At 42.8% G+C, this 18729-nt stretch overlaps 1 protein-coding gene across 1 annotated transcript in view; it reads right to left on the bottom strand.

The window, feature by feature from the left end:
• The window catches only part of B3GAT2 (beta-1,3-glucuronyltransferase 2), a 73153-nt gene extending 63452 nt beyond the window's left edge, over positions 1–9701 (bottom strand). The window contains exon 1 of the mRNA XM_036067170.2: positions 8230–9701. Within this exon, the coding sequence (XP_035923063.2) occupies positions 8230–8838 (609 nt within the window). The 5' untranslated portion in view covers positions 8839–9701. The remainder of the gene's footprint in view (positions 1–8229) is intronic.
• Between the last annotated feature and the right edge of the window lie 9028 nt (positions 9702–18729).

Below are 18729 nucleotides of genomic sequence, written 5' to 3'. Positions count from 1 at the left end.
CTCATACTCTCTCGAGCCCTCTCACTCTCAAATAATAAAATCTTTTTTTAAATATTTTATTTATTTCAGAGAGAGAGAGCATGAGAGAGAGACAGCACAAGCCGGGGGGGGGGGGGGGGTAGAGGGAGAGGGAGAAGCAGGCTCCCCGCTGAGCAAGGAGCCCGATGTGGGGCTCGATCCCAGGACCCTGGGATCATGACCTGAGCCGAAGGCAGACGCTTAACGACTGAGCCACCCAGGCGCCCTCAAATAATATCTTAAAAAAAAAAAAAAAAGAATGAAGGTGAAATAAGGATGTTTTCAGACACACACACAAAAAAAACCCCAAGCATTTTTCTTAAAAAAGTCACTATTTAAAAGGCTCAATATAATCCTAGACACATAACACAGACTTCAAAAGTGTTATCTGACCAACAATCTCTGTTCAGGGCTCCTTTCTAGGAACAGATTCCTTCTGTAAGAGAGCCCCTCAGCTTCTAATCTCCCTATAATTCATTCACTTATTCAACAAATATTTAATGAGCATTTACTACATGGCAGGCTCTGCTTTGAGCACTAAAGATACAACAATGAACAAAAGAAAATGCCTACCCTTATGGAGTTTAGATTGTAGTGGGAGAAATGGTCAACTGAAATACATATACCACATTATATAATGTGATGTTAGGCACTATAAAAGAATCCATAACAGTCTACAATACCACTTCCTTGGAACAACTAGATGAACAGATACTTATACATAGTTTTTCTACTAACTTACTCCCCCCACCCTTATCTAACTTCTGTTTAAAAAGTTAAAAGCCAAAGATTTGCCTGATGGGTGATCTGAAAACCAGATGGGAAAAAATGAAAGCATAGTACTTGCACTGCTATGTACACACTCTTCAAAGCCACGGATTTACACACAAAAAATGAAGACTTCTTTTCTTTATAGGACAGGCTTGGGAAGAGATGCTAACGCTTCCCCCAGAACTAAGTATCTCACTTGGCATGCAGAAGATGGGGCCGCGGGGGCCTACTCCTCCATCCCATCCCCTCTCGTCAAGGACACCTTTCTGTTCTCTGGATATTCGCACACCCTCTTCGCTCAGGTTCTTAACTATGGCTCCCTCCCCTGCCCTGTCACCCACTAGGCCCCATCATCCTTTAGGTCTCAGCTCAGAGGTCACTTCTACAATCACTCCACATTACAACCTACAACCCCATTAGCTGTCTATGCTCTACACTCCCGGGCATCTGCATTTCTCTCAACAGGCACTGATCCTAGCACGCATATTTAGTCCAGACACTCGATCTGTGAGGACTGGGAGGCACCCTCTCTGTTCGCAGCTGTATTACGCCCTGCCTTGACAAAGCACAGTGCCTAGCACACAGTAGATGCTCAATTAACATTTGTCAAGTGGAGGAGAACGCATACTAATTATATTCAAATATCTTCTCAATGTGAAGATACAATTTATAAATACCTGCCTTTCAGAATGAAGGAACGAAGGTCTTAGTTTCTGCATGTAACATACATTACTATTTAAAGTTCTCTTTCCACTGCTGGAGATTGGGGGGGAAAAAAAGAACTTTTAAGTTTTCAGTTATTTTGAAGAAAAGACCAAATGACCAAATAAGATCAGGTAGAGAACCTGATCACCCTCCTCAGCACAGACATCTCCAAGGTTTTCCTAACATGCAAAAAGACTCAACCAATGATTTATTCATTTTATTTTTAATCCAGGGAAATTCCTAGGCCCCCAAAAAATAACAGACAAGAAAATTAAGCCTTCTGTCAACAAGTGACCAGTCTGGTGCACCTCACAGTGCGGACCATCAGCAGCCAGCATGACCAGCACACTGGCTGGAGGTTCCTACAAGTACATCTTTGTGTTCCAGGAAGGAGCCGCCTCAGCCTCCGTGGGAGAGAGCAACCAGCGGCTGTCTGTATCCTGCATGAGCTTCAGCTCAGACTGACTTGGGCACCCAGCTCCTGCCACATGAAATAATTCAGTACTGTCCCTGACACCCATTCTACCCCAACAATTCTTCTTCCATTCAATTCTGCCTGTCCTGAAAAGGTATGTGCTCAGTAGCTATAGTTGCTGATGTATATCTATCAGGTGAGGGAAAAAATTAATTTTAATGTTTTATCTTCTTGCAGAAATGATCCTTTCTTGTTCACAAGAATAGTTTTAAAAAGCACACATATTATTATATATATAAAAGCAAACATTTTATATATATATAAAAGATTACAGTTTATATACTAACTTAGCAGTTTTCACCTGACTTGAAAAAAAAAAAATCTAAAAATCCAATGGGCTATAAATGAGATAATGTGAAATGAAATAAAATGTTCGTAAGATCAAATGATATTAGGGGAAAAAAAGGCCGAAAAGGAAAATTAGAAGTTGATATGTCCAAGAAGACAGACCTGAGATTAAGTGTGGCAGGAGACAGCAACAATGTTAGAATATTCCTGTTGAGGGGCACCTGGGTGGTTCCCCCGGTTAAGCATCTGACTCTTGATTTCAGCTCAGGTCATAATCTCAGGGTTGTGAGATCAAGCCCTGCCTTGAGCTCTGGGCTCAGCGGGGAGTCTGCTTGAGATTCTCTCCCTCTGCCCCTTCCCCCACTCTCTTTTTCTAAAATAAATAAGTCTTTTAAAAGAAATAAATACTCCTGTTGATCAAATGCTTTATTTACCACACTGGCATATTTCCATCCGACTGTACATGTTAAATGAGATAAGCCTCAGGACGGTCAAAAACGCAGGCTCTAGGGGCACCTGGGTAATGCCAAGTGCCAGTCCGTTAAGCGTCCAACTCTTGGTTTTGACTCAGGTGGTGATCTCAGGGTCGTAAGATGGAGCCCCCGTGCTGGGCTCCAGCTCTCTCCCCCTCTGCCCCGCCCCTGGAATAAATACATCTTAAAAAAAAAAAAAGGGGGGGGCAGACTCTAGAACCAGAGGACTTGGGCTCCAAATTCTGTCTCTGAACAGCTGCATGACCTGTTCAAGTTACTTCCAGGCATTTCTACTCAACTATGAAATAAGGATGCCAATTATACCAGTCAGAGTAAATGACTATATTAGATTCCTGCTGCACTTTTAAAAATCTCTGTGGTCACCAAAGTACTATGCTCAGACCTAAATATCAGCAGTAGGATGAAAGAATAGGAACATACCAGTACCTACCTCAGGGGCTGTTGCGAGGAACAAAGAAGTTAAAACACATAAAACCCTAAGGGTGGTTCCTGGCCCATAGTGAAGTGCTCAACTGATGTCAACTGCATTCTGCCTGTACCCATGGGAAAGAGTATTTTAACACTTATTTTAAATTATGCACAAGAACTACCAGGCATGAACAATGGATTATCTTCATTTATTGTTGTGAATTGGAAATCTGTTCTAAACCTACCTATTTACCTACCTACCTACGGACTGGTGTAACAAGTTTGTGTTTTGGAGGGAGGACTTGAGATCCATGCAAAACTTAAATATCATGCTTCAACAGCATTGCAAATCAAGTATATAATGTGTTAACTATATGGATTGAGCAAATATTTCCTCAGACTTCAAAATGTTTGAACAGACATATCTGAACATTATTGAATTCTGTACCAAAAAAAAAAAAAAAAAGCACTACTTGAATACCACCTGGAATAGTTAATGAATAAGACCATTGCCTTTGGTTCTTCTATTTTGCTTTTGTAGCATGCCTTAAAAGCAATTACTATTCCATTACTGTTCACACAAGAGAAAATTTACCAGCTTGTAATTTAGAGGCAAGGGGAGGAGACAGAAGAAAATGGAGTCACCCACTATAGTTTCCAAGAAGGAGACAAGAGTCTAAATGTTTAAAAGACACACGTTCATTGCACCAAACAATAATCCAGGCATGTCTTCATGCCTATTCATGAGAAAGGATAATCAGTGAAAAGTAGGTTGGGGGACAAAGAATGATGGAAGAGGACAACAAGAAGAGGCAGTAGAGAGAATGTCTTTTAAACCCAAATTGTTATTTCTGGTCCATTAAAATCTCAAAATCCAAATGAAAACTGGTCTTCATAGAAAACTCAAAAATTAGCCCTAACCCAAGTACTGTACACCCAGGGAGAACACAGAAAATCTTGAGATTTAACACTGACAGACTAAGAAAATTGGCTGCAGTTTTAGAAAATTCTCATGTTTTATCAGCCCTACAACAGGATTATTAATATGGTTTTAGATGGGGAGAAATAAAACACAAAGGGCACATTTCAGGTAAAAGAGTCATTTTATGCTACACCTAAGAGATTCTTTTAGGTTTCTTCACTTCGAAAAGATAATTACCCTACACTAAGTAACAGTATCAAAGGTAAAAGTAAAGGTAGATCTCTGGTCTCCTTTCAAGAAACACAGGCAGAATTTACTACTTGGGGGGAAGTGCCAAACACTGTAAATTTGAATATCCTTTGGATTGTGGCTCTAACAAGCTGCATATAAAGAGGGGAGCGTACTGATGCTTCAGGAAAAGAACGAGACAGAAAATTAAACCTCGACTCCTCCACCTGCTCAGCACACAAATAGCTTAACTGCACCCAACAGAAAAATCGAAACAAAGGGCGTCTTTAGTTCACTGCTTGCCAGAAAGCATCTTCAAGGTGCCTTCTCATTAACTGAGTCCTTTCACCCACCCCCCCCCCTTAAGTGTCTCACGGCTGGCCTGTCTTCCAGTCTTTGCTCATTAAATTTAAAGTTAAAAATTTTAAAGTTTTTTCTTCTTGCTGGGAAAGGACTGTTTTTTAACCTTTCGATTCAATTGATTTCCAAAGGTGAAAGCAACTTCACCTGAAAAGCGTCAGCTTTAAACTCAGGAAACACTGGAAGGTTTTCTGGCGAAGAATGGAAGTCTCATCAATAGTGTTATTGAAAATATAACTAGATAGAGAGCCACATTTATCTGCAGTTGCGGCTTGTATTAAAGTAGCTTAAATCCTTCACAAAGAAGCTTTTCCGGGGGGGGGGGTTAGACAGATGAGAGGGTGCTCGGGCAGGCAGGATTATCTGCACTACATCTGTAGGCTAAAACCCTCCGTGCCACAGGGAGAGCAGAAGGACCTGCTGGGATACTGCAAACCGGAAAAACCCTGTCCATCTCCTCCAAACGACAGTCCAGTTTCTGTGGCTACCACTCCCCCCAGAGCTTCATTTGCAAGTGGATTTGGCTGCTAAGGTAGCACTATTTCGATGCAAATATTTCCTTCCTGGCAGCACAGCTCAGTTGAGAGGGGAGGCTGAACATCAGTTAGCTGTATGGAAGAAGAAAGCAGCTCTCCAGTTACCAGGGAGGAATAATTGAACACAGATTGCCTGTTGCGCCTTTAATTTAATTTGGAGACCTTTCATCTTTTAGTTTCCTTCATTTGCAGCCAATGCTTAGCGAGCTAATTTGTACCTGGTTCATTTTCCTCCTTTTATCTTATCTACATTAACATCAACCATGGAAATTAGAAGCACTATGAATAAAAGATGAAGCCTGACTTGGGACATTCTCTCAAGTACTGTGAATTACTTAAAAACTAATTTGTGTGTATGCACAATATGGAGGACTGAGATCTATACGCCTCGCCTCTACAGCATCCTTTACCAGCATCTTCCCTTCCCCCAAGGAGTTGCAGTTTTTAGATGTTTTATCTAGTCCTACCTGTTCTCCAAGAGAGCAATGTCTAGACTATAATCCACATGGAATCATTAATCTTAGAACGGGTATAAGGTAGACCATCCCATTACTGCACAAATCCAAGGATGCATAAATCCCACTAACCTGTTTAGAGAGTTCAATATCGCTCGCCTTACAAGGAAAAGAATGCGTGGCAAAAAGGAAAACTGAATGTATCAACATATATGCATGGTGAACAGATGCCCACTCTGTCCAAAAACACTGTGTGTGAGGGAGGATGAGAGGTGGTGGAGAAAGGGACTAGTCTTGAAATTACTGTCTGCGAGTGGCCTCTGGAAGCTACAGAATTTCAATTCCAAATGTATCATGTGTATGACGTTCTTTAAACAGTCCTTCTGTCGTATATTTTGTACCACTTGGCACCTCTCCATAAAAAAGAGTTGCACGTGCTCTTAAATTAAGTTTGATTTTTTTTTCATTACTTCCTACTGCACAAAATTTTAGTGTCTTATAAGTTTTGCATGTTTTACCCTTTATAGTTTCCTCTGGGCCACTACTATTTTTCCTCCTCACCCTCTCCTCCTTTATATTCTTTCTCTCTCTTTTTCCAATGGACCAATGAAAAAATCTACTGGGTTTTTCTCTTGCTGCTTTAATATCCCCCACCAACAAGCCTTCCTTTCAGTTTGGGAAGCATCAAAGAAAGACTGGGCTCCATTGTTTCACTGCCTGGAACACCAGCTCTCGCACTCATCTAACCCTTCACACCAATGCGCTAGAACCTGGAGATAAACCAAAAAACCACTCCCCCTTCACAGCCCATCCCCCTAAAAAGTTTATTAATAATGATGTGCATTACGTATGCCAAGACCACACATTTCTACAGGTAAGGCAACTTCCAAGTAAGGCAACTTCCAAGTTCCGAGGCAACCTCCAAGGGTAAAAAATAATAATAAAAAAAACTTTGAAGTTTAAAATTATGGTGTATTGAAATGTAAAGGTCTTTGCTTCAGAATACAAACCACCGTATCTTTGGGGAAAGAGTATGTAAGCAGGATCAAAACTGAAGCCCAACTTAAAGAAAAATCAGATTCTCTCTCTGATCTTGGTTATAATAAAGACTACCCCCTACAATGTCAAGCTTATCTATTTCTTCTGAAGGAACATGGAAAGAAAGCCCTACATTGCAAAAAGTTGAAGAAAGGATGGAAAGCGATTACTGGTCCTTTTATTCATGAAGGAGAGGATGAATAGAAATGAAGGTGGCAACTGCCCTTAAAAAATGGATTCTCAAAAGCCACATAGGCAGAAAAATTAAACTGAAAGGGTATAAAGTCACTCTGTCCTGAGGTTAAGAAAGCCAAACAGATATTAGGATGAAGTTGTGGGGCGTTTATGTTTACTAGACACACACATTGTCCAGTTTACTTGGCAGGGTGGGGGCTGTGATGGAGTCTCAGAAGCAGGAGGTCAAGGAATTTGGGATAAAGGAAAGCAAGTCCCACCAAGTGTCAAAGAATCCCAAGTTTTTGTTTTTGTTTTTTTCCCCCAGGTATCTTTGTGTATAAGGAAGAATAGTGAAAACCATGCAATCCGGACTCATTCACAGAACACACACAGACTGCAAAATACCAGCCTCAAGAAGTAAAACCTGTCCTAACCCCCTGCTGGCTCTGTGCATGAGTGGCCTTCCAAGGGAAAAGACCCATTTAGGCGGCAGGGGACCGTGCTGCACCCAGGACCTCACAGGGAGCACCAGGATGCAATGGGCAGGTGCAAGAGTGGCCTGGCTAACTTGCCCAAGAGAGGCCTTAGAGAAAAGCTCAGAAAAAGAATGGGGCTGTCTTCCTCATAATTCGGGCGGCAGAAAGACAACCACAGGGCACAACAGTCTCAACTCATTTACCAGAGGTTTTCCTTGAAAAAGAGGCAATCTTCAGAATCAGAAAGGGCTTTTGTGGGGTGCAGGAAGAGAAAGAGGTTGGACCCCCCCACACCGACACCCTGGAGAAGTCACTGTTTTCACTCTAACCATTTCCGTGCCAGCGGGCTGTAAGAAAGAAATTTGTCTCTGGGATGATTTTTAGTCACCATCTCCACCTTCCTCCCTGTATGGTTCTAGACTCGAGAATACACCAAGCCCGCCTGCCCAGGGACCTGGGTCCCTCCGCGACCTGTTCCGGACAGCGTGCCTCGCCCTGCGACTCTCTCTGCCATCTGGGCTCCATCCTCAAGCCAGCCAGAGCCTCGTTCCTGGAAACAGCCTCGCGCCTCACCTGTGCTACTCCCTCGGCTCAATCTCAAGACCAGGTGGACTGCGAAGCCCCTGGTCACACACTCCCTCCCTTGAGCCACAGCGGTCCTCTCGTCCACTCTCCACCCCCAAGGCCAGCGTAAACACGCCAGGGCCAGGGGAAGCTGCAGGCTGCCCGCGAGGAGCGCTCCACCTGTAGTCCCGAATGGGAGTACGGAAAAGTGAGAACTCACAAGTGCAGCCGCAGCCCGGCCGGCCCCGAAGCCCCTCCTGCGCGCCCCCGCTCCCACCCGCCCCCCTCCCAAGCTGGGGCGGGCCGGCCGCTACCTCCTGAAACAGCTCCAAACTGTAGGTGTTGTCGTCGTCGGCGAAGAAGAGCACCCCGGGCTGCGCGCGCTGATGCTGGTGCCTCTGGCGCAGCCAGGCGAGACCCGCGTTACGCTGCTCCGTGGCGCGCGGCAATCCGGGCCTCTTGTAGCGCCGCGGTGTGGGCACGTGCAGGTGCGTGCTGGGCAGCCCGGCCCGCGCCAGGAAGCGGCTCACCAGCTCGCTGCGCGCCGCCGCGTCCTCCACCAGGATCCAGTGCAGCTGCGCCACCTGGCGGAAAGTGTTGGCCAGACGGGTCAGCTCGGCTTTCTGCACCGGGCGGCTGTAGGTGGGCGTGATGGCATAGATGGTGGGCAGAGGCGGCTCGGGCCGCGGCCGTGCTTGTGGCCGCGACTCGTTGCGCTTCTGCCAGCCGCGCCCGGGGCTGCTGTCGGGGCCGCCCCTGCGGAGCGGGAGTCGGGCACCCCCGCGGCCCACCACGTAGGGAGAAAAGTAGGGGCGCGGGGTGAGCGGGGGCGCGGGCCTGCGCGTGTCCACGTCGAGCATGATGATGACGATTAGGATCCAGGGCAGGAGGATGAAGAAGCGGCTGAACAGCACGGACTTCATGGTGCACTCTTCGCTGGCCTCTCGGACGCCCCTAAGAGGGGCGAGATGGAGGACCCCAGCGCGCAGTTTGGACGGCGGCGGCGCCCGCACTCAGGAAGCCGCGGCGGGCGCGTTCTCCATGGGGTCTGAGGATGCTGCGGGGGCCGAGAGCCGCGGGGCTCAGGCCCCTGGCGTGGGAGATCGGCGCAGGTGCCGAGAAGCTAGGGCTACAGGGAGTGCAGGGCAGACGCCGTCCCCCAATCCCCGCGAGTCGGCGGGAAGCGGGACTCTGTCCAGCCGCGCGCTGCTCGCCCCGGAGTTGCGCGGGGCGCCAGGAAAGCGGTGATCCCCCGCCGCTCTTTCTGAAGAGTGGGTGCTGGGAACCAGCCCCAGGACTCCTTGCCACTCCCGTCCCGTGGCGCTGCGGCCAAAGGGACTCCAGCGGTGTGCTCCCAATGAGCTCTCTGGGGGGGCACCTTCGAGGGCGGGAGGCAGGCGCTGAGGGCTTTCCTGGATCACATCCCAGCCGGGTGGGCGAGGACCGGGAGGGGACGCCGCAGATGTTGTGCCCCCAGCTCTGCTCGCGCGCCGCAGCGGAAGCCTGCACTCCGGTCCTTCTCGCTTGTCTTCTCAGACCCTCTCCCGGCTCCGGCAGCAAGATCCCAAAGCAAGGAAAGAAAGAAAAAGCGAGGGGGCGGGGGCGCTGCAGACTCCAGCGTCCTCCCAGTCCTCCCTCCTGTGGGAAGACAGCAGCGCTGCTACTGGCCGAGAGGGGCTGCGAGGGGGGCCCCGGCTCTCCGCGGGGTCTGCCGCTGACGGCCCCGAGAGCTAGCTCTATAGGCGGCTGCTGCACCGCCGGAGGAGCGGGAGGAGGGTCCCCGCGGGGCTGCACGACCTGCGGGAAGGGCTGGATGCTCGTTCGCTGATCTCCGCGCGCTCGTAGCTTTCTGAAATACTGCAAGGTCTTTAGAGATCAGCCAGGAAACCCCATTCACGTGCGGAAAACTCGGGAGACCTAGGGTGGGGAGTGAGGGGACAAAGGCGGAGAGGGTAAAAGATCCTCTCTCTGGCCCCCAGCTGCAGGGTTGGTGTGCTGGGGTGTGTACCCAACAGCGGCAGCAAAAAGCGCTTTCACTGAAAGGCAGAAATCAATAGAAGCCCTGGGAGGCGGAGGGGTGCCACACGTAGGTGTTTGGCATGTAAGATGGTCCGTAAGAAAGAATCCATCCAAACGGTTGCTGCCTGCCTGCAGTGAGATCATTGGGGGGGAAATTCCTAAAACTCCAGCTGAGGATGTTTAACTTATTTTTCCTTCAGTAATTTGGAGTCACATTTCCTCACAGTTCGCTGCCATCAGAATTACTCCGTTTGACCCTCCCGACGATCCTTTTAAAGAGGCCTGGAAAGTAGAATCACCTTCATTTTATGGCCGAGGAAGCTGAGGCTCAGCGTTTAAAGTGATTTCTCCGAGGTCAGTAGCAAGTGGCCAAGTGGAAACAGAAGGTGGTCCCCGGAGTCTAGCCCGTGGCTTCCTCGCTGCGCGGCCTGAAGAAATCACTTTCCACACAGCCCGACCGGGAGGGGTTGGCTCTCCTAGATGTATAAACGTGGTGCAGTCAAAATCAAACAGCGTACGAAGACATACTAGAACCATGACAGTGCCTGGAAGACAACGAGTAAACAACTGGTGCTTAGGACTTTTTATATCGAGCGGACCTTCTAGCTGAGTCCCTGGCTGTCTATAATGTACCGGGAGGAAAGAAGAGGGGCCAGGCTTCATAGTCACGTCCCAGGGAGGTGCTTGCAAAAGCAGCAGGAAAGCCTTTCCCCCCGCCAGCCCACGATAAATAATTTCTGAGCCCATCTTCTCTCGGTTGTTTGTCTTCCTCAGTCTCGCTCACAAATAAATCCCTCCGATTGCGCATTCTGCGTGAGGGCGCGCTGGAGAGCTCTGGAGCTGATAGCCCACCCCACCCTTCCAGCCTTTTTTGAGAGTCCTCAATTTCTTAAGCCCTACCCTTGCTGCTCTATCACCGGGAGTTGGAGCGTTTGTGAATTTCCCTAACTTCCTGCTCGGAGTCTGAAACCTGAGGGTGAGATTTATAAAGTTAACATGCACTCCCTCCCCACCCTCCCACCGCATGCAAGGACTAACGTTCTGTCCCAGCTCCCTGTATCAGCCACGACTCATACTATAAACTCGGCAGATTAGTGCATCCTAACATAGGAAACAGTGAATCCGTTAGACCCTTCCCTGACTCTCAGCTACCCTAATGGTCCTCTGAATATAACACAACCTCCTGAAAATGTGTCGTGATCAGGCCTGGGGGTGCACCGCCTGAAACCAATGTCAGTATCTTGGGGCAGTTAGGTGGGGGAGGGAACCCAGTAAAGGCTTTTCTTAAATACTAGAAAACAGCACGCACACCTGGCGACCTTTGCAAAGATTACTGAAGTCTCATTCATCCTGCTGAAACTTTTAATGTAGTTGAAGAGAAATGCGGAGTGTGTTAGCTGGAACGCAGCTCAAGTGGTTACTGAATCTTATTAAGAAACTTCATTAATCTTTGTTAGTCGGGAATTCTTGGTTATACTTACTATTCCATAAAAATCCATTCCTAATTGCTTCTTCTCCAGCAACCAGGGCCATTCACAGATGAGACCCTTTCAAAATCAATCAAATTTTGGAATTGGAGATTTTAACTGGTGTTCAGAGTTCACAGGTGTCCTACAACACAACGCTTAACTAGCACATTCACCTTAAGGAGGTCACCTCATCGTTTCTATTATCTTTCGTCAGCATTTGCATCCAGGTTTACCTCATTCAATCATCTGTTGGGGGCATCGTGGTTCTTGAAGTCAGGCCGACCTTGGTTTGATTCCCAGCTGGGCCACTTGAGCAACTTTAGAAAGTCGGTGAGCTTCTCAGTTTCCTCACCTGGAAAATGGAGTTAATAATACATACTCCATGGAAATCTTATAAGGATTAAATAGCATAAATTAGGTAAAGTATTTTGCAGAGGAGCTGGCATTATGCAAGCAATGAATGGTATTTAAATGCAGGTAACACTTGTTCAAAAGAAGATCTTAACCCAGGAGATTTGCAGAATCATCGTCACACAGGAATAAAAATGAGATCCATTCTAAACAGGACTGACCATGCCTCTAAAAATGGCCTCCGCCTGTCAGGAAGGTGTCAGTCAGTGCGTGTGGTAGTCTTCCCCCATTTGAGGTAGGAAGGGGAATAAAGAAATATTTACCCCAAATACAAGGTGCAACTTGTCATGCAGTAAGGATGACATGATTCCAAGTGACATTTATTTCAAATGACTGAATATGCCATATTGTTTTACATTCAGTGACTCAAAAATGTGAACCCACATCTTTCATGATCAAATCCGAGTCAAGATAAAGATACAAAATTATTAAGAATGTCCATTTGAAGCAAAAACCAGGGTAAAACACTTTAAAGTGCAAAAATGTATCATGCTTTTAAGATATTTAGAGAGTTTATCAGGCACCAGAATGGAAAAAACTCCTTTTAGTGGAAGCTTAAAGAAAATGCCATTTTTATGAAGCATAATCACTGAGTAGCTATAGTACTTTTCCATATAGTCTATGATATTTTTACATAAAACAATTTAAACTTGGTCTGTGGCTGATAGTGAAGGTTGGTGGAAGTCACTAGAGTAATTAAAATAATTACCTAACTTCAGAGCTTCTGTACATCCTCTCAGTGTTTATTTTCATTTAATCTCTCTAATTATTTGTGTAACAAAGTGAGCATTGCTTCATCTGTACTAATGAAGCCTTAGATTGCTGGCATCAGCCACAGCATTTCATCAGCATTCAGTTGTTGTTCTCAGATAAACAAAGGTAAAAAAAAAAAAAATCCCATCTGGGGAGTTAACAAAAACATATCGTATAATCACTAAACATTTACATTTTGCCTTGATGAGTAACATGCAACTGTAACTTCTGGAGCAAAAAGATTGCAGCCCGATTAGTGCACTGTATAGAACTGATCCCATTTGACATTTGAGCCTGGGGTTCTGCCACTGTGACTAAATCAACCTTCAGCTGAGCATCTGGGGACATCCTGAATATTCTTAGTCAAGTAAGAAAGAGATCAAGAAAAAAATCTGTACGCAATCACAGACCTGTACCTCTGAAACAAATAATACATTATATGTTTAAAAAAAAAGAAAATAGCAGGAAGGGAAAAACGAAGGAGGGAAATCGGAGGGAGAGATGAACCATGAGAGACTATGGACTCTGAGAAACAAACTGAGGGTTCTAAAGGGGAGGGGGGTGGGGGAATGGGTTAGCCTGGTGATGGGTATTAAAGAGGGCACGTACTGAATGGTGCACAGGGTGTTATGCACAAACAATGAATCATGGAACACTACATCAAAAACTAATGATGTAATGTATGGTGATTAACATAACATAATAAAATAAAAATTTAAAAAATCTGTACAGAAGTATTTGTAAATATCTATATGATGATATGGGTATGCAAATCAGGTTGTAGAGAGAATCAGAACTAATTCATGTGCAAGTAATAATGTCATGTGAAGGTATTGATAATCAATACCCACATGCACGTGAACATAACTCTGTTAAAATATCAGATGTGAAAGAGTGACATCCAAAATAAATAATTCTAACAGCCCCAAATTCCAGGGCTACATGACAGTTACATTGATAACTGTCAGAAAAATGACATTCAAACCACAAATTAAATGGCTCATTAGGTTTATTTTCTTGCATCTGGATCCTCTACAAATACCACGTTTAGCCTAGAATTGTTCTAAATTATGGTTCCTTAAAATTTTAGACATTTGCAGCTATTATGTACAAAATGTGATGTTAGCAGTAATTTGTTGAGTAAAATCCCATTTTTTATGATAGGTTAGGATCAAGGTTATTCAGTAAAAGTGGGTTTCTAGAAAAGTAGAAATTGGCAATTCATCCTAACAATTTCATTGGAAAATAATTCTATTCAGTTTGAATAATAGCTGAAGGTAAAACATGCCAGTGTTCCTCCTTTTCCCTTTATTAATGAATTAGGGTACACAAAAACACAATAAAACATGTATAAAGGCATACTAGCATCCTTTATATCTTTTCCCTTGCTATCTTAAAAATTGGCATTTACATTAAAATGATAATTTGTCAGCAATAGAATTTTACTGTAAAACTACAGAACTTAGCTTTCACGGCTGTTACGAGAACCAAAGGAGATAATGTAGATTAAAGTACTTTAAACACTATAGTTTATAAACGTAAAATAGAGGCGATTGGCCATAAGCTGATAATTGAAGCTAAGAGATTACACATGGGATTCCTTATATTACTGGGCCTACTTTTACATGTTTCAGAATTTCTATTATAGAAAGTTAAAATATATAAAATAGACTATTGTGTATTACAGTTTGTTTAGCAAGATAAGACTGATGCCACAGTCCAGGAACTGAGTTGGTAGGTCTCCATAACTCACTGCATCAGTCTCTTAGCCCTGAAAATAGGTCAGTTCAGTTAAATGGTTATGTCCTATTTCAGGGGTCAATGGTGTATGTGGAAGTGGGGGGACATCTAAATTAGGCCTTAGATGGTATGAGTAGCAGGCATTTAATGAGGGGCCTTTCTATAGAAACAGAAGAAAAAAAAAACAAAGGTTAATGATTAAAGCAAACTATAAACTCAGTTTTTGAGTCCCGAGGGCTCAAAAGTCAAGATTTTTAGATGTTGAGCTTGAAGCAGCTTTAGATGGTGGAGTGAGGACAAGCGGTGGCACACCGATTTATTTAGTTTTTATTTATTTATTTATTTATTTATTTATTAATGTTTGGTTTCTTTGAACCTCTCTGTTGATGGCATCAGCCGTTATGGTGAACTTTCTGGGTGACTTACGTAGCAGCCAGCATGAAAGTTATCCATACATGATCTGATGTGGTGATTTCTTTGAAATTTATATCAAGTCATTCAGCTTCAGTTTGCAAGACTTCAAAAAAGGGCAATTTTAGGTTTTAGTGATACCAAGTCAGGAGGGTGGGAGAAAAATTGGAAACAAGCATTGACAAAAGGGACAAAACAGCAGGAGCCAGTTTACAGAGGGAAAAAAACTTAAAACCAACAAACATGGCAGCGTCCAACAACCCACAAGAGAATGTTGTACTTTATATTGAAACACAGAATTTCCTGCCAAAATTACCCCCATTTTTATTAAAGATAATCGAAGAAGACTAATTTGTTTGTAAAACAAGTTTACTCCCATTAAGTTAGGCTTGATTATTTATGTAAGTGCAACAAGAATAGTGAATTATCATATGAGCTCTTTTTAAGTCTACTTTGCTGGAACTTTAATAAACAAAAAATCTCAGGTTGAGTGTTTACAAGCCTATAGAGGTTGGGGCACTTGAGTGGCACAGTTGGTTAAGTGTCTGACTCTTGGTTTTGGCTCAGGTTGTGATCTCAGGGTTGTGAGCTAGAGTCCTGCTTTGGGCTCTGTGCTCAGTGCTGGGTCTACTTGGATTCTCTCTCCCTCTCCCTCTCTCTCTCAAAAATAAATAAATTAATCTTTAAAAATAAAATAAAATAAAAACCTACAGAGGTTCATAAGCCAGGTCAGGAACTTGCCACCAGACTTTGCCTGCAATACCTATAGATTTAGGTAAATTCCTCTCTTTTGAAGGTCCCCAGTAAATCTTAATTTTCCTGAGTATGCCAGGAAGTAACCTATCTACATACCTGTATGGTTGGCAACCCTGTAAGCATGGTATCAGGCTAAGATTTCAAGGGATTTTATAAGCATTGGTTCCGTAAAGCGAACCTGAGTTCCCTAAATCTGTCTGATCATATCTAATTCTATTCATGTCATTCTCAAATACGGCATCATAGTCAAAGCCTTAGTAATACAACATTGTTTCCAATTATGTCCTGTTATGAGAAAAACAGATTATTATTGAACTTAGGCAAACAACTAAATTGTCATGAAAATAAGAACAGTTAATAAGCATTTCCAAATTCTGAAGGGATCAGGTAGAGAGAAAACATAAATGTTTCACTTCTGTTTACAAAGGTATAATCTACAAAATGCTTCAAGTTATAGATAGTTTAAGAGAAAAGAGAAAATGAAAATTTTAAATCTGGCAAACAAAATATTAAAAAATGTCATGTTTTAGCAAAAAAATAATTTAAAAAATATAATCAGTTTATTTAGTCCCATGTAGTTAATTCTTGTTCTGCTTGATCTTGGGTTAGTGGTTCTATGAATCAATCAGTTACTCCATTAGATTTCTAAAAATTCTTTTTTTTAAAATTTATTTAAGCAATCTCTACACCCAAAATGGGTCTGGAACTCATGACCCCAAGATCAAGTGCTGTGTCCTCTGCCAACTGAACCAGCCAGGTGCCCCAGATTTCTAGAAATTCTTATTTAGTTTAGTGGTTTGATTTTAAAGTTACCAGAAACCTGTATTCCAAGGTATTTGTCCAAGTCTTTTCCATGAATCTCTTTGAAGCACTTTTGATTGCAGTTGATTGCAAAAGCTGTCAGAGAAGCATCAGAGTGAAAAATAACTATCTGTGAATGACAAAAGACTCAAAAATAGCCATGGTTAAAGATCTGGTGAGAATTCATTTTGATGTAATTTACAAGGAAATTTGGTTATTTCTGTGGCATTTAACATTTTAAGATAATAATTGGAATTATGGGGCGCCTGGGTGGCTCAGTCATTGGGCGTCTGCCTTCGGCTCAGGTCATGATCCCAGGGTCCTGGGATCAAGCCCCCCATCAGGCTCCTTGCTCAGTGGGAATTCTGCTTCTCCCTCTCCCACTCCCCCTGCTTGTGTTCCTGCTCTTGCTATCTCTCTCTCTGTCAAATAAATAAATAAAATCTTTTAAAAAAATAACTGGAATTATGATTCTTTATATGGGTAGTAAGGACACAAATTTTTACGGATTTTATACAATCTTTGAAATACTTATATCAGTAGCATATACTCATACAAATATACTCATATACTCATACCAAAGAAGGTTGAACAGCACATTTATTTGACTATGTTTCCCATGTAATTTAACATATCCAATAACCTTAATTAGTTTCACATCTCTCTTTTTATAAGGAGAGAGAACAAATCTTTTGAAATTTTCCAGGGAACTTTTAGGAAATCCTAAAGTTAGTTTGAGGTAAAAAACACTTTATTCAGAATTTGATTTTGGGAAGTTTGTCTAAAATGTTAAAAAGTTTGAACACTTGATTAAGCAGATCACAGATTACTATGAAAACCATCCAGTTATCCACCTAACCAAAGTGGCAAAAAAAGATTTTATTTTTATTTTTATTTTTTAAAGATTTTATTTATTTATTTGACAGAAAGAGATCACAAGTAGGCTGAGAGGCAGGCAGAGGGAGAGGGAGAAACAGGCTCCCTGCTGAGCAGAGAGCCCAACGCAGGGCTCAATCCCAGGACCCTGGTATCATGACCTGAGCTGAAGGCAGACGCTTTACCGACTGAGCCACCCAGGCACCACGACAATAAAAGGTTTTAAAGGCAAATACAGGAAGTAATATACTTAAGAAAAAAAAAAAAACCCTTAGCTTTTTTAAATATTGAGAAGATTCAGTTTTAAGTTATCTAAGACCTAATAAAGTTAACACGAAGCAGAGGAAGTTCTTTTGATAAGACACACAATCTTTTTCCTAGGCAGGTTACTCAAAAGGTAAAGGAAAACCTTTTATAATCTCTTAAATTAGGAGAACGATAGTCTAAGAAACCTTGTCATTTTAAGAGAGAGAGAAAATTAAACGCTGGTTTTGTATCAGTATATTATTGAGCTCATTTAAAAAAAACTTATAAATAAATCCATTTAATCTTAGCTTTGACTTTGGAACATACACATTTTTTCCCCATAAACCTTCTGCAACTTTCTATAATAATTTAGGTTCTGTCCTACTTTTTCCATTTCTCAATTCTAGAACAACCAGTCATTTTATCTTAGGACAAAATTAGTCTCTTTTTCTCTTAACGAAAACATGTCTTTTATACATTTTTTCTTTTTCTTTTGTAATCAAAAACGCATCCCAGTTTCCTTGCAAACTTTGCATACAGAATTGTCTCTCTTCACTCTTAAGGTTTCTAGTATTTTCATTTATATATATAGATTGCTTGTCATATACTAGCATTCTGTGGCAAACTAGCAAGTTTTATGAATATACAGTTTCACAACTTATGGGTACCTATTTTTTCATAGTTCTATTTTCCAGTGTGACAAAAAAAAGAGAACATGTTTATTAGAAGACTCAAATATCTTTTGTCTTTATAAAACTTAAGGAGTCAAAAATAGATAAACTTGGGTTGCCTGGGTGGCTCAGTTGGTTAAACATCTGTCTTCAGGGGGTGCCTGGGTGGCTCAGTCATTAAGCGGCTGCATTCGGCTCAGGTCATGATCTCAGGGTCCTGGAATCGAGCCCCGCATCAGGCTCCCTGCTCAGCGGGAAGCCTGCTTCTCCCTCTCCCACTCCCCCTGCTTGTGTTCCCTCTCTCACTCTCTCTCTGTCAAATAAATAAAATCTTAAAAAAAAAAAAAACGCATCTGCCTTCAGCTCAGGTCATGATCCTAACCCCTGCCCCAGCTTGTGCTCTCTTTCGCTCTCTCTCTCTCTCTCTCAAATAAATAAATAAAGTCTTTAAAATATAGATAAACTTATGTTTAGCAATGATGTTTTATTATTTTATCTTATTTGGAAAGGATCTATTCAATGAATATCTATCATTTAACTTAGTATAACTTTAAGGTTTCAAGATACCAGAAGATTTTAGAAAATTTTTATGCAGATATATTTTACAAACATAATCAATATTGAAAAAGTTCATTTATAAACTTTTATCTCACTTGCATCC

This window comes from Halichoerus grypus, chromosome 9 (genome assembly GCF_964656455.1).
Source record: "Halichoerus grypus chromosome 9, mHalGry1.hap1.1, whole genome shotgun sequence".
NCBI classification, from domain to species: Eukaryota; Metazoa; Chordata; class Mammalia; order Carnivora; family Phocidae; genus Halichoerus; species Halichoerus grypus.
This window is presented reverse-complemented; position numbering and strand designations above follow the sequence as displayed.